Genomic DNA, 13,875 nt, shown 5'->3' on the forward strand with positions numbered 1-13,875 from the left:
GGTACAAAACCTGCTCGTTGGTCTCTAGAATCTTTCATGGCGGTGGCGTGAATCTGACAGCGGACGCTACAGGCTCGGTTAACGGCAGTGAAGCTTGTTCTGAGATGGCCGTTGGCAAGTTGTGAGCTTGAAAGCTACCGAAACAGGGGTGAAGATTGCCGATCGCGGATGCGTCACAGACAAGGGTTTGAGCTCTAAGTCAGTTCAGTGCAAGGCTTCGACACCAACACCAACCTTTACCTCCACGACTCTGCTGGATGAAGATGATACTATCACGAGACAAGTGTTGACCGTGTTTTGATGAGCTTGATGGCACTCGGTAATGAGCGTCATGCTACTGTGGCCTTTTAATCTATCGCGTTCATGTCGCGCTCCGGACAAACCCTGCGGTTAATATGGGATGCGGAACATGGACGCGGAACCGCCAAATCTGGGGAAGAGGACAACATGCAAAAACCAAAAGCTGGGTTATATAGCATACGCATGGTACTCGCGATTGAGCATGTCTGTCAAACCCATACCTGAAGCTCACTTCCAATTTGACCGAGTCCCTCCTTACCACAGCACATCACAATCCAATCAACCACAATGAAGCTCCTCGCACTCATCCCACTCCTTGCAACAGCTGCCTTCGCTTCCACGGACTCTTCTGCCTCCCCTCCATCAGCATCAGCCGCCAATCCAGCATCCTCAGGCCCAGCAGCCGCTTCCGCGCCACCCACTGAAGACCCAACCCCCGTCGGCGCCCTCTGGACAGCATCCTGGAACAGTACCACGCTCGCCCCATATACGCAATCCTGCGCCTCGCGCTCAACATACAAAGGCACGATCTACAAGCTCGCCCAACTGTACCCCGACCTCGAGACCTTCGCGCCCCAGCTCAAAGTCTTCTACAACAAGCAGCTCTACCCTGGGTCTTGGGACGGTATCGATAAGCACGGCAACGACAGGGAGCTGATCAAGATGGACATGACTGACTTGCCGTGGAAGGTGCGGGAGTGGATTAAGAAGGAGAGTACGCAGCGACATTATAGTGTTCATGATGACATTGTGTTCTTTGCGCCGGGAGCCATTTACCCGATTCTGCCCTTGTGGGTGGAAGGTGGGGATGAGGTGGAGTGTAGCGGTAAGTACACATCTTTGTGTGGATTGTGGGGAACGGAGATGCTGATTGATGCGCAGATGTGTTTGATGGACTGGATGCGTATTCGAATGAGCCGGCGGATGGGAAGACGATTGGGAAAGTCAGCCATAAGGAGAGTGGTGAAGGTGAGGTCGAGTTTACGGTTGAGGCGTTGCAGGTTAAGCTGCAGGCTGGTGGGGAGAGGAGCGAGCTATAAGGGCGTGCGGAAGGTCGAGGGCGATTGCATTGGTGGCGCTACAGGTCGTCGCTTTTATGGTCTTACTCTAAAAAGAACTCTGTCAATTTCCTTTTACCGTCTTCAATGTCTTGATCAATGTCGCCCTTGTACTGCATAATTTCATAAACGTCAGCCTGTCCTACCAAAGTATGAAGCTCTGATACACAGCAAGCCAAGTGCCTTTGCCTACTGCAGCCCTCTAACCAACATCTGCTTAGATGAGAGAAACCTATTTGGTCGTGCTTTGACTGCCTCAGGATGCATGGCACATCAGAACCAAGGAGTACACAGACAGCATCGCCCGGCCTCGCTTGAGAATGTGTGAGTCCAATAGCGCGATGTTGTTTGGTGATGAAGATTCGACGCAGGTTGCTCGCACGATGAAGCGTAGCTGCCATTATGGCCCAATAGTCGATGTCCATGCTTTGGAAGGTCGTGTTCGCAGCCTGATCTCGGAGAAGTCGACGTACATTGGCGTCGTTAGGATTCACCCGCTGTGACGGTCTTGACAAAGATAGTGTGAGAATCCGCTGTAGCTATACTGGCATCTTGAACGGATGTTCTCCATTGGTCCAGCACGTGCTGCTCCTTCTGTGGTGGATCAATCATGAAAAATATATGTTGCAGACATCGTCGATAGTGTCATAGATGAATCCTTAGCACTTCAGGGTGAACAAGGTTTGTTCTGCACCTTGCTTGAGATTGGCCTGAGGCAGAGTAGGGAGATTGTTCCTCCGAGGTTTGCTAGCCACAACGGTTCTCTCACAGTCGTTACCCTTAGACGTATTTTAGCCAGTAGTCCAGGATGTCCAAATTGATTCGCCACCCAGGTAGATCTCTTGTCATCCTACCAAAGACGATCTCTGGAATCACAAAGCGAGGGTACATTTAGGGACTGTATCGAACAATGCAGTCCTTGCTGAAGTTGGTCCAGAAGAGAGATTCTTCTTGAGCGTAATATACTTTGGTATTGGGTAGATCTGAGTTTGATTTGATAAGGCTTCTCAAAGCATGAGTCCTGTCTCTGGACTCAGTCGCTAGCGAGTACCGAAAATCGTGAGTGAAGGGTAAGAGACCATGTGAACGGTCGCGAGATTCGGCGTAGCGGAAATCTTGGACTTTCCGGATAAAATCAGTCAGACCATTTGGAAGATCCAGGTACCAAAATGTGGTGGGTGAGACAACGAAGTGGCAAAAAACGATCCCAGGAGATTGTGCAATTGCGACATTGCACCACAACATTGCGGTTGGAGGCGACCTTCTGCATAATCCACATACGGTTCCACCAAGGTAGTTGAAAGATCGTGTTCAACGGCCCTATTGCTGACTTATGGTGTTCTCAGATTTGGTGTGTGTCCGATTCACCGCTGTCCAGCACTCGATTCATCAAGTTGAACGCAGATTCGACCGATCCAGGCGGATGTTTGGCCCAAGAGTCCACATCAAGCCAAACAAGGACTCTTTGCGCGCGTTCATAGATGTCGCGCATCTGGTGCACCTGAGCGCCTCTCTCTGGTTCATACAAAGAGCGTCAATCCACACCGTTTTCACCGAATCCACTCTGCGCATGGCGCGCGGAGCTCTTTCCAATGTCGGCGTCACCCCATTGTCAATGAAACACTGCTTATCCCAGACACACTCACAGTCCCAAGTATAACCCAGAGTCTCGTATTTTGAAGTATGCCAGTGACCTTCGACGATTCGACATCTCATTGGGCCAATCTTGTCGCCAGGGAGAACCTCCAAAAGACGAATGACATCGCCACCCGCAGACAGTCGTATATTCGAATGGAGGGGCAACCTACCCACACAAACCGCCACGATGGTGGTTAACAAAACCGTGAAAGCAAGGACACGAGCAATTGGGAAGCTTGTAACTATGAGACAGATACACGCTATGATTACAACAGCCAATACCAATGGCATGACCAAAGAGAGGTACAACCCAAACAACAGCCGGTGCACTAGCGAACGAAAGGGCGAGGTATTCCAGGACATGCCTGAGGGTCGTTCAGTAAGGCAACACGCTCCGTCAGGTTGCCACTGTGGTGGTGTTTAGATAGGATTGTGATTGCAAACAGCTGTAGGCTCCGGTCGAGTTGAAATATTCTGAGCGGGGATGCTTACCAACATGCGCCGAGCAATCTGGAGAATACGATAAAAGGTAACGGCTTGTGCAGATAGACATGAATCTGCTGGCTTGAATCCCAGACCTCGATCGAAAGTTAGCGAGGTATATCAGCGCGCGTCGAACGGCCGCGTTGAGGAGCGCGGCGATGTGTAGGTGGTGCCACGGTGGGCAACAGACCAAAGCGACGTGTGCCAACCCGTGTGGATATTGATTCAAAATGCGCATCAGACGTCTTTGCCGCCACTATTCTTCTCTTCCCTCCACTTCTCCCTCTTTCTCTCTTCGCTCCCCGCATGCCTGATCGCGCTCACCATGTTGAACAAGAACACTCCGACGAAGAACGCTCCAACAACGCCCAGCACCACGGCCACACTGACCATGCACAGCACCACGACGCCATAGCTTCCCTTCATGAAGGCTCTGCTGCTACTGAGCTCATTAAGCGCAGTGCCAACCTGCATAGCGCTCAGCACAAGGCTGAGGAAGACAAACAGGATCAGTATCCAGGAGAAATTTCGCTCGAAGAAGACGACGTAGCGGTTGTATCCGTACAGGTAGCCGCGCACGAAGTGAGTGTAGAAATAGCGGGTGCGGTAGATCGAGTTGATGCGTGATAGGCGGAGGTCACCGAAGTGGTAGCGTTTGTTGACTTGGTGAAGGGTGTTGATGTCGATGTTGTTGACGAAGTCGGTAACGAAAGCTTTCCACCACGTCCAGGTTACTGCGGCCGGGAGCAGAGCGTTCTCGTGCGCGAGTTTGAGATCGAGGGGAGACGTGACGAGCCACACGTAGCTCAGCAGCCAGCCTGTTGCGCTCTCACGCAGCGCCTTATTCGCGGATAGATATTGTTCCCAGAATGACGCATCGAGGAGATACTCCGGCAGCGGCTTGACCAGTACTTTGTTCGAGAATCTCAGTAGGTGCAGGTCCATCTGCTGAGTGCCTAGCAGCTCGTAGCCGTACATCTTGTATCGATGCAGGGTTCGCGCGCGCATCGGCCGCCCAGCCATCCATAGGTGAGTATGTATCTTGTTCAGTCGCGAGAGGTCGAGGTCTTCTACTAAGAATTTGTCGATGTCGTTGTTCGTGAGGAAGGCATCGTTGCCGCGACCAGCGATGGTAGGCAGCGAGTCGAGCGGCGGCAGCGGCGTTGCGTCGATGACGACTTGCGGATTGCCGTTGGCAGTGCCATGCTGCGATGCAGTTGTTGGAGAAGATGTGAGAGAGGTGGCGTGAGAGTGTGGGAGAGGTCGCGGTGCGAAGGGAGGTTTAAGTGTTGGTGTCCGCTGCTGCTGGATTGTTAGCGAAGGAAGGAGCGAGGAGTGGGCGGTTGCACGTACAGTTTGCTGTATCGTCTTGTCAGCCATACTGTCCTGATCGCTGAGAGGCACTGGATGTCATGTTGAAGAGGGTTGTGCGGATTAACATATTGTACAAGGCTGCTGAGCGCTGCGGCTGATGGCTGAGGCTGGTGCACCTGAGTAGCTGACATGCACTGAGCAGCGGGCGCGAACGCGGGCCGGATTGTGGGGGGGGGGGGGTCAAAACAGCTAAAATATACACACGGCAGCGAGACTTCACTATCAATTCTTCAAGAATCATGCATTGATGAGTAAAACTCCAAACGCCTCCTCTAATGCAGTTTTGGATATCATATCGCCATGTTCCAGCCCTTACTTGCAATAGTTTGCTGGAAAGCTGCCCTTCTGCCCGTTGACCTCTCCCTCCCACCAATCCTGCGAGCTGTCTGTCTTCTTGATCACGCGGATGCGGTCGCCTTCCCTGAATGACAAGTCGCCTGCCGTGTGGCTGTCAAAGTCGTACATGGCTGTGACGTATTGAGCCTGAAACGACGCAATCTTCTTTGGCGGTGGTGGCGGCGGTGGCTTCTTCTTGCCTGCTGCAGGGTTCGGTGAAAGGCCAGCTGGCGTGTATGCTGGTGTAGAAGCGTTCGATGTGCGTGATGGGATCTTTCCAAAGTAGTCGCGCCCGCCAGTGCCGTTCTCTGCACCTGGGGTCGTGCCGTTGGAGTACGATGATGCATAGGAAGTCGACGAAGCACGTCGCCCGTAGTGGTCGCCGTTGGAAGGTGTGAGCATTGGCGAGCTCGATGGCTTGGGTTTCGACGCGTTGAGGGATTGAATCGAAGGCTTGGTCGCCAGGTTGTACGAGGGCGGAGGTGGGCCGTCTTCGTCAGGCGAAGTCAGCGTTGTCGAGGGTCTCGATGCTCTGCCGCCAGAGACGGTGGGTACACTATCGTTGCTGCTTGCTCGTCGACCAGGCAGAACCTTGTTCCTAATGCCCAAACCGGTCAAGGTATCACCCTTGTCAGGCAGGCGCATAGGCTGATGGACCGCCTTGCCCGTTCGTATGAGTGTGAATTCTGTCTCCAGCTCCTTGCGTAGGGGCGTGAAGGCTCCCTCCCAGTCGGGTATGACCTCCTCTGGCTCTGGCGGTGGGTCTGGGTACCCTTGCTCATGTGAATATTGGTGTAGTACGGTGTACAGGTTGCCAATCAGGTTGTTCTGTAGCACAATCTGGTTCGCAAGGAGGTGGGGTAGGATGGAGAAGGTCGCTTCGTTGAGGCGCGGTAGTGAGTTGCGGAGGGTCTCGTCGGCGCTCCAGTAAGCCTGTTGCGAGCGTTCGAGATCGGCTTCGTGTTTGGTCAGCGCGACATTCTCGCGATCCGAGCGGGTCTTCTTCTTCTGCAGTGCGTCGCAGCGGCTCTTGTAGCGCTCATAGTCGACCTGGGGCCTCACTGTCAGCTTGGGACATGGTGAACCGTTTGGACAGCCTACCTTTGCGTCTTCACGCTTCTTCATCGTCTTATGCATAGGCTTCAGAGCGTCTTTAGCCAGCTTGGCCGGGATGATGAGCTTCCTGTCGATGTCCTTGACTTCCTCCATCATGTCCGTCTTGAGCTCGGAGAAAGCCTCCTGCAGCGCCGCGACGCGCTCCAAGGTCGCCTGGGGTGTCTCGACAGCGACATGTGAGCTCAGCCCGGCCTTCTCAGCGCCCAATGGCTTGAAGATGGTGTAGAGGTGCTCGACAGTGGCCAGCTGGTGGTTGAGGATGTTGGTCCAGGCATCGCGCCATTGCTTCGAGGACTCTTCGAGCTGTGCTGGTCAGCCATGAGTTGCATGTGAAGCTGGCGGTATTTCGAATGGCGTGACGGGGAATTGCATATTTGATACGCCAGCCCCACTGGTTCGCACCATTCTACATGACACATTGCACTTTGAATGAACAGCAGCAAGCATACCTTTGTCAACATGGTCTCGGCATCCTTGAAGTCGCGCAGCATAGCTTCGATATCTGCTTCATTGGGCGTCCTGGGGAGGAACCGCCCGGTGAGCCTCTGCATGCGCTGCATGGTGCAGGTGGGCAGCAATTGCGTGCAATGCTGCTAAGTCCAGGACTAGGATGAAATACAGAGTGCAAGAAACGAAGCTCCAAACATGTGCCAAGGGGAGGGGAAGCTTTGCTGACGACTGCGCCAGTTGTGGCTGTGTCAGCTAACGATTCGCGGCAATGTTGGTGAAGGGCTGGCCAAGCGGCTGGGGACGCGGGGGTCGTTGGGAGGGTTTGGTCAGCTCAGTACACGAGAAGCTGTGGGTAGGACGGCACGCTCCAGGTCAGACATCCCGACACGAAGGTGAGCCATGGCCAGCGAGCGGAGATTTGTGCAGTTGCAGACACCCTCTGGCAAGCTTGGGTGACCGGTGGAATGCCTCTAGGGCTGGCTGAGAGCGTGGCCGTGGTGGCGCTTAGATCACGGGGATTTTGACGCGGTCGCGCCTTGCCTTCGCGGTCGGCGCAGGCATCGCCGTCCCACCAACGCGTCGCCGTCATACCTTGACGACTCGACGCAGTCCCTCGACGCAGTCCCTCGACGGCCGCCGCCCATGTCTCGCAGTGCTCTTTTGACGCGTCGCATACCCAGAAACAAGCGATGACGACACCCCTCCGCAGCACGCCGCACGCCCAGCTCCCCGCATCGCAGACCGCGCCCGTCGCCCAGTTCCGCTGTCTCTACACGCCGGACATCCGCAAGAAGCAGAAGAAATGGCAGGATGGCTACCTCACATTCCACACCTTCAACAGCCGGGTCATGGTCTATGACCAGGCCCGCAACTTCCTCGGCGACACATACTACAAGGACAGCAATGAGCTGCACGAAGGCGACGAGCTCACACTCGACAAGGGCGTCATGGTCGAGGTCGCCGATGCCATAGGCGTCACCCAGACCGACCTGGCGCCGCTCTTCGAGAAGAAGCCCAAGGAAGCTCCACCGCCTCCAAGTGCACCGCCACGACGCTTCCAGCCGCCCTCACAAGTCGCTCGCCCGCAAGTTGCGCCTTCCACGTCCACCGCACGCCCGAATGCACAGCAGCTGCGCCACAAGCCACTGAACACACTGCTGGGAACGCCCAAGGGACCGATTGGGAAATCACTGCCCATCAAGTCCCCATATGAGGCACGGCAAGAGAGGGAGAAGGAGAAGGAGAAGGAGAATGACTTTGCGGTTGATAGGGCGGCGAAGAGGCAGAAGACAACACACAACCCTCTGAGATCTGCTACCTTGGGATTGTCTAGCCGAGTGCGGGAAGAGAGCCCTGCACCAAAGAATGCCCTGCCGTTATGGGCGAAGACCTCGGATGCGAGGACGGCTCGAAAGCCTGCGAACCCAATACCGCCAGGAGCCCCCGTGATCACCTTGGACGAACTCGACACCATTACGCATGTTTCTTCGGACGCTTCGCTGCCCAGTACACCGCCTGGCGTCAGCAAGACAGCAACTGGGCCTGCCGTTACACCAGCACCACCTGTCAGACCCGCGCCCATCGAGAGGCCGGTGCAGCAAACGCCCAAGCTACGCAGGGGAAAGGTGCCAGTGCCCAGTGTAAAGGCATTGGAGGCGCCTAGGGCTCCGCCTCCAGCATCTTCGCCACCAGTCAGTGCCTCGAACAGACTGACGAACGTCGACTTTGCTGTACAGCCAACACCAGCCAAAGAGCCGGCCAGGAGACTACCCAAACAGCCTTCGCCTCCACAGCCTGCACCACCTTCGAAATCTCCAACTAGAAATCCTCAAGCAAAGTCCCTGCGGCTTTCAAAAGGCGTGAAGCGAGGGACGCTGATGATGTTTCAACCTCCACCACCTCCACCACGTGCGAGAGAATCTAGCGATGCGCCAGTGGCGGCCACGAAACCAAAGGCAGCAAAAGCCCCCAAGGCAACCAGACGAGACCTGTCGCCCACATCAGAGACTGCGAATGTCCCTGAAGCCACAAAGGGCGTGTCTGCTGCACCCAAGCCTAAGCGCAAAGCGAACACGGATGGTGGCGATGCAACGAAACGGGCCAGGCGACTACCTGATAATGCACTCGAAATCTTCGAGAGTGACCAGGAAGTGATTCATGGCTTGATGGATCAGCGACTCTTGGTGTCTGAAACACCACACCCTGAGCCTATGCTAGCACCTGACAGCCCTGAGCAAATGTTGTCTAAATCCAGAACATCAAAATCAGTCGCGCGCAACGCCCCCAAAACCACTCCACCGAAGACAAAGGAAGGGGGGGCCCTGCGAGCGACACTGCCTCCAGCTCAAATCCCTAAAGCGTCAGAACCCAAAAGGAGGCCAGTAGAGAAGTCGCAGCCAGTCCATAAACCCCCTCCGCCAGCTGTGCCAATTGCCGAACCCGTGCAGATAATAGGCAGAGCAGCTTCGCCCGCTTTGAGTGCTGTTTCGGAGTCACGGTCACGAACTACATCACTGTCACCGCGCAAGCTCGCTGCCTTATCAACAGGTGGTTTCCGCAAGAAATCTAAGCGCGCAACACCCCAGCCAACGACACCAGCGTCAGACAAGCCTCCATCAGCACCCCGCAATGAGACCGTTGCACTCCCACCTCACCCCTTGCGCGCCAACAAAAGGGGCCCCGTGATGACCACCACAGAGCTCGCGGCCATGTTGCAGAAGCCAAAGAAGAAGCCAAACGTCTCTGTCGATCCGATCGAAGACGAAGGTGCCACAACAGGGATTTCTCCGAACCTTAAAGTCAGACGCGTGCGCAGCGACAACGATGCACCGATCCCCAGCACAAGCGAGGATTGGGAAAAGAAGAACCTGCCAAAACCCACACCAACCATCACTGACACAGAATCTACCATGGCAGTCGAAGCACCCGAGGTGCCAGCCGTGGCTGCCGTACCTGCTAGAAAGAAGTCCGGTTTAGCGGCACTCATCAAGAAGACGGATCCACGGAAGAAGTTTGTCAGGACGCAGAGCTTACATGTTGATACGAATGTGACGGTTGAAAACGATGCGGACTCGCCGTTGGTGAGTCCGGTGGTGGATAAAGATGTTGGGCCGTGGAGTACGGAAGCGTTTGATTTGTTTGATTGGAGACCGCCGAGGGGTACTGGTGCCTCCACACCCCTCACATCTTAGAGTGTGTTGCCAGTCGAGTTATGAAATCATGAATGTACGATCATGACCACTTTAAATTGACAGTGAGTGAAAAGCTACCTTGAAGCCCCCCCCCCCCTTGTTACGACTTGTCAGCCTTACACGCTTCGCACGTTTTATCATGGTCTTTGCACTTCTTACACCTCACCGAGTTCTCAATAGTCTTGATTCTCAGTCCTCCTGGGCAGGACCCAGCGACGCCGTACTTCACGTCGTCGCACCGCGTGTACCACCCGTCGTTTCGTAGTACGCAACCGCAGAGGTAGTTGTTCTGTGTTCATGTACACATTTTGATGGAGCTGTTGTTGGTCTGATGGTTGGGTGCTGTTATTCTTGTTGTGGGAGATATGTTGCGGAGTAGCAATCAGGCACACAGAGGATTTATACATGGTCTGCCGTGGAGGCGTCAAGTGTGAGGGTGATATGTAGCATTCATGGGGACAGTGACTTGGTGTGTGATCTGTTGAGTTTGAATGGAAATGGAGATCCAAGCGGGAGGGCGTGGCAACCTGAAAGCTCGAGTACGAGTGCAGATTCAGACACAACAGTGACAGACCAAAATAACTTGAGATCACGAATTTTCAATCTAGGCACATATCCATCGATCCTACCAGCGGTAAGGCCTTGCCCATCCATATCGTCTTTCTCACTCATACCATGTTTCCGACGTCTCTATCGAAACTTGGCCTCAATTTAGCTCCGCGCTGTCTCGCCCACCACGCTAATTGTTCACGTAGCATGCAGCACCCCGCGCCTGAAAATCATCATAACCTCTAATTATCGCTCTGACAGAGTGTCTCAAAAACTGATCTGAGTAGCCCTCATACCATTTCAGAGATCCCCGAAGCATCTCACTTTCTGTACGCATATGTCCTGCTCTAACCCTTGCGCGAACCCACCGACACTGATGCGCGTAGTCGACAGACCCCAGCCACCGTGCTGTGCGTTCGCCGTTGGTTATTGGCTCGGAGAGATGAAACAAGAAAGGTGTGGTCCAATTAGGTGGAATCATGGGATTAGGTGGAAGCGTGGAAGGGAAGGGGAAGCCAAAGAAGGCAGGTGGAGCCATGGAAGGTTGAGCCATGGAAGGATGAGTTATGAGAAAATCAGGATAAAATAACGCTTAACAGAGCATGGAATGCGGAGAATTGGTGTCATCCCTAAGATGACCTTCACAAGGCGGACACGGAACGAAAGCACAACCACAATGGACGAGGGATCTGGAGTCAACGAAAACGGTGATGCGCCTCGGAAGTACACACCGAAAATGACGCTACCCATATACAAGGCGGAGCAGAAGAGGTTGGCTAAAGAGAGGAATGCACAGGCTGTAGAGCAGAAGCCAGAAACAGAAAAGGAAGTGTATTGAAAAGCAAAATACACGGTATCGGCCCCTTTTACAGGTCCAACGTAAGCCTCGACGTGGTTCGTAGAGCTTGATCCGCTCAAATCACCTCGCTTTCACAAGTTTTCTCACCGAAAAGGCTGAGCAGCGACAAGCTGCTCATGAGCTTCTTGCGTTGGGTCTAGGCGCGGTGCAACTAGCTCAAACTCTCGTTCTCTCCCTCGTAAAAGAGTGACCCAGCCCGATCAACTCACACTCTCTTGTGTCAAGGGCCTTCGGTCGTTACATTGGCTGTCCGTAGCCCTCCTGGTCGGCTACTGCATTTCTCCAAGCGACAATTCACCATACAGCTTTCTGCCAATCTACGCTTATCTGGACAACACAATGCGGGCGAATCCAAACATACAATTTGACATCGTTGCTGAAGAATCTCTTGTCAATATTGTGGGGGACTATCTTGTAGGTGTCGTAGGTGTCGAGGGCAAAGACCTCTTCTCCAAGTGGGAAGTCTTCGCCGAGTATGTCTATTTCCTTCCCGTGCTTCGCCGCGATGACCAGATGGAAACAATTGCGGGCGCAGGTACGATACTGCTTCCTGTTGACTTGGGAAACGAAGTTGAAGGGGTTGGTTGCTGAGGGTGTGCCGACTGGGACAGATTTGAAAGCCGTCTTGACAGAGATGTGCTCCGAAGAAGGCAACGGCGTAGAAGATATGGCTGCAGGGGTCAACCGTTCGTTGCCTGACACTACTTCTCCAGAACCCAAGCGCCAGGCTGTGAATCGTGAGACGCAGGCCGAGCCAGAACGAGACGTGATGATGGTAGATCAAGGCACCGAGATGGATGAACGTCCTACGGTGACAAAGGATCTGGGAACCCAGACCAACACCCGCATGAGCCTCGAAGAGTGGGTCGCTTCGTACAAAGTTAAGAGCACACCACGTCTCTCCGATTCTGACGCAGGCTCCACTACTGATACTACCACTCAGAATCAACCCCAAAGCACACCAGGCCCCTACTCTGGTTCGATCTCTGAGGTTGCCAAGGCGTCTCCCTAGACTCCAGTTTCTACAGCCTTGACCGCAGCACAGCTCAAAGCCCGTCGTAACTGATCCACCAACCTCTCGCGGAGCATCCAAGGCCGGCAAGGTGAGATACGAGAGATGAAGGATAAGAACGAGCAGCAGCAGACACTAATGCAGAAGCTTCTACGTGCCAGCGGACCACAGAACGACTTGGTTCGAAAGATGACTGCTGAATTCGAAGAGATAGATCTCAAGATTGACGCTGAGCAGTTCAAAGTGCAGAAGTGGGTCGAAGACAAGCAGAAGATCGACGAGGAGGTGAAGAATGCAATGTTGGCGGAAGAGTAAGTGCGCTCGTGTGATGCGTTCGTTGTTGAGATTCGGTGTGTATGATGTGCCCAGGAGCATTTGAAATGATTCTGTCTTGTTTGCTTGTTGGGAGTTGACGGTCTCCGGGGGTTGCCGGCTGATGTTCATCGTTCATTGTGGCTCCTCTATGTAGCTGCAGGAGAATTATCCAATCTAGCAAACGCCGCTCATCCTCAAATCCATAGTGTCTGGTGTCTCCGGTCTTTATGTGCTCACCGCAGTCTCTCCCTACAAGACTGTGTGCGACACTACCACGCGCAATCCCGCGCCAGCATTATCTTCAGACCTGGCTCTGACGTTGACCTGCGAAGGCCCTGACAATAGGTTATCTCCTTCTCAAGAGCTCGCATGTATCCTCAAACTGACTTCGCAAGAAAACGCTTCATCAAGATAACTTGCTTCTCACAAATATCCTGTAGCTTCGCGATAGTTGGCTGCGTTTTGAGCTTCAAGTCGGCTGGAGCGAGATGGGCCATACGCTCGAGGACTTGAGGCGGGCAGAGAAGCAAGAGAGCGTAGTAGGAGGCGCGAGCTGCTTCATCAGCAAGTGTTGCAGCGGCTTCCGGGTCAATCCCTCTGCTAGGGTCCTTGCTGACGATGTTGATCTGGAGCTCCAAATTCCCAACCTTCTGAGCGGCATTATCCTTGGCATCCTTCTTTTGAGCGGCTGCCATGCTGGCAAAGCATTGCTCGGACAGGATATCTCGGTCCACGGGCGATTCGTCGTGATCGAGCTTGTCGCCGCCTTCGACTGGTTATAGGTTCCGCGCTCCGATAGCAACTCGTCATCAGGATCCAGATCGGCGTCAATCCAGATGCACAATAGTGGTTGACGGACATTGTGTATGTTGAGCTTGGAATTACCACAAGGCAGGCGCCGGGTGGTGTGGTTAGAATGCATCGGGGTAGGAACTCGACCGAGCTTATCGCAGACTTGAGCGAGCAGTTAGCTAACAATGAAAATTGAGCTGGCGTTGACCTACAAAGGGCCCGGTCAGGAAGACAATGAAACTTACACTGTCCACGACTGCGGCGTGGTGTGATGTGTGAAGTGTGAGGAGATGCCGCGAGACGAGCAATAAAGGGGCCGTGTTCTGCACGAAGGTGGGGAGCAGAGAAAACTGTAAAGGCAAGTGGAGGCGGATTGAAGGCCTTATATAGAGCAGTCGCGGC

At 54.0% G+C, this 13,875-nt stretch overlaps 8 protein-coding genes across 8 annotated transcripts; 4 read left to right on the top strand and 4 right to left on the bottom strand.

Moving 5' to 3' along the window:
- Positions 1-588: 588 nt before the first annotated feature.
- Positions 589-1,344, top strand: BU25DRAFT_389645 (uncharacterized protein; the record flags this gene model as incomplete). The annotated part of the gene is made up of 2 exons (XM_033704530.1): positions 589-1,126; positions 1,183-1,344. The coding sequence occupies 2 exons, from the start codon at positions 589-591 to the stop codon at positions 1,338-1,340; spliced, it is 696 nt and encodes a 231-aa protein (XP_033563626.1). The 3' UTR covers positions 1,341-1,344.
- A 960-nt stretch (positions 1,345-2,304) lies between these two features.
- On the bottom strand, positions 2,305-3,605 carry BU25DRAFT_21907 (uncharacterized protein). Its single transcript, XM_033701296.1, has 2 exons — positions 3,489-3,605; positions 2,305-3,404 (listed from the first exon to the last, which is right to left on the bottom strand). Exons 1-2 carry the CDS (start codon positions 3,492-3,494, stop codon positions 2,748-2,750), a joined length of 663 nt encoding a protein of 220 aa, XP_033563627.1. The 5' UTR covers positions 3,495-3,605; the 3' UTR covers positions 2,305-2,747.
- A 111-nt stretch (positions 3,606-3,716) lies between these two features.
- BU25DRAFT_457099 (uncharacterized protein) lies at positions 3,717-4,859 on the bottom strand (the record flags this gene model as incomplete). Its single annotated transcript, XM_033710087.1, has 2 exons — positions 3,717-4,781; positions 4,833-4,859. The coding sequence occupies 2 exons, from the start codon at positions 4,857-4,859 to the stop codon at positions 3,717-3,719; spliced, it is 1,092 nt and encodes a 363-aa protein (XP_033563628.1).
- Positions 4,860-5,079: 220 nt separating this feature from the next.
- BU25DRAFT_490001 (uncharacterized protein) lies at positions 5,080-7,208 on the bottom strand. Its single transcript, XM_033711466.1, has 3 exons — positions 6,755-7,208; positions 6,291-6,608; positions 5,080-6,239 (listed from the first exon to the last, which is right to left on the bottom strand). Exons 1-3 carry the CDS (start codon positions 6,863-6,865, stop codon positions 5,166-5,168), a joined length of 1,503 nt encoding a protein of 500 aa, XP_033563629.1. The 5' UTR covers positions 6,866-7,208; the 3' UTR covers positions 5,080-5,165.
- A 236-nt stretch (positions 7,209-7,444) lies between these two features.
- Positions 7,445-9,946, top strand: BU25DRAFT_337681 (uncharacterized protein; the record flags this gene model as incomplete). The annotated part of the gene is made up of 2 exons (XM_033702687.1): positions 7,445-8,614; positions 8,810-9,946. 2 exons carry the CDS (start codon positions 7,445-7,447, stop codon positions 9,944-9,946), a joined length of 2,307 nt encoding a protein of 768 aa, XP_033563630.1.
- Positions 9,947-11,391: 1,445 nt separating this feature from the next.
- Positions 11,392-12,568, top strand: BU25DRAFT_409321 (uncharacterized protein). Its single transcript, XM_033706027.1, has one exon. The coding sequence runs from the start codon at positions 11,860-11,862 to the stop codon at positions 12,364-12,366; it is 507 nt and encodes a 168-aa protein (XP_033563631.1). The 5' UTR covers positions 11,392-11,859; the 3' UTR covers positions 12,367-12,568.
- On the top strand, positions 12,472-12,745 carry BU25DRAFT_457103 (uncharacterized protein; the record flags this gene model as incomplete). The annotated part of the gene is made up of 2 exons (XM_033710088.1): positions 12,472-12,677; positions 12,736-12,745. The coding sequence occupies 2 exons, from the start codon at positions 12,472-12,474 to the stop codon at positions 12,743-12,745; spliced, it is 216 nt and encodes a 71-aa protein (XP_033563632.1).
- A 239-nt stretch (positions 12,746-12,984) lies between these two features.
- Positions 12,985-13,818, bottom strand: BU25DRAFT_21952 (uncharacterized protein). Its single transcript, XM_033701306.1, has one exon. It carries the CDS (start codon positions 13,601-13,603, stop codon positions 13,151-13,153), a length of 453 nt encoding a protein of 150 aa, XP_033563633.1. The 5' UTR covers positions 13,604-13,818; the 3' UTR covers positions 12,985-13,150.
- Between the last annotated feature and the right edge of the window lie 57 nt (positions 13,819-13,875).

This window comes from Macroventuria anomochaeta, assembly GCF_010093625.1.
Source record: "Macroventuria anomochaeta strain CBS 525.71 unplaced genomic scaffold BU25scaffold_10, whole genome shotgun sequence".
In the NCBI taxonomy this organism is placed as follows: Eukaryota; Fungi; Ascomycota; class Dothideomycetes; order Pleosporales; family Didymellaceae; genus Macroventuria; species Macroventuria anomochaeta.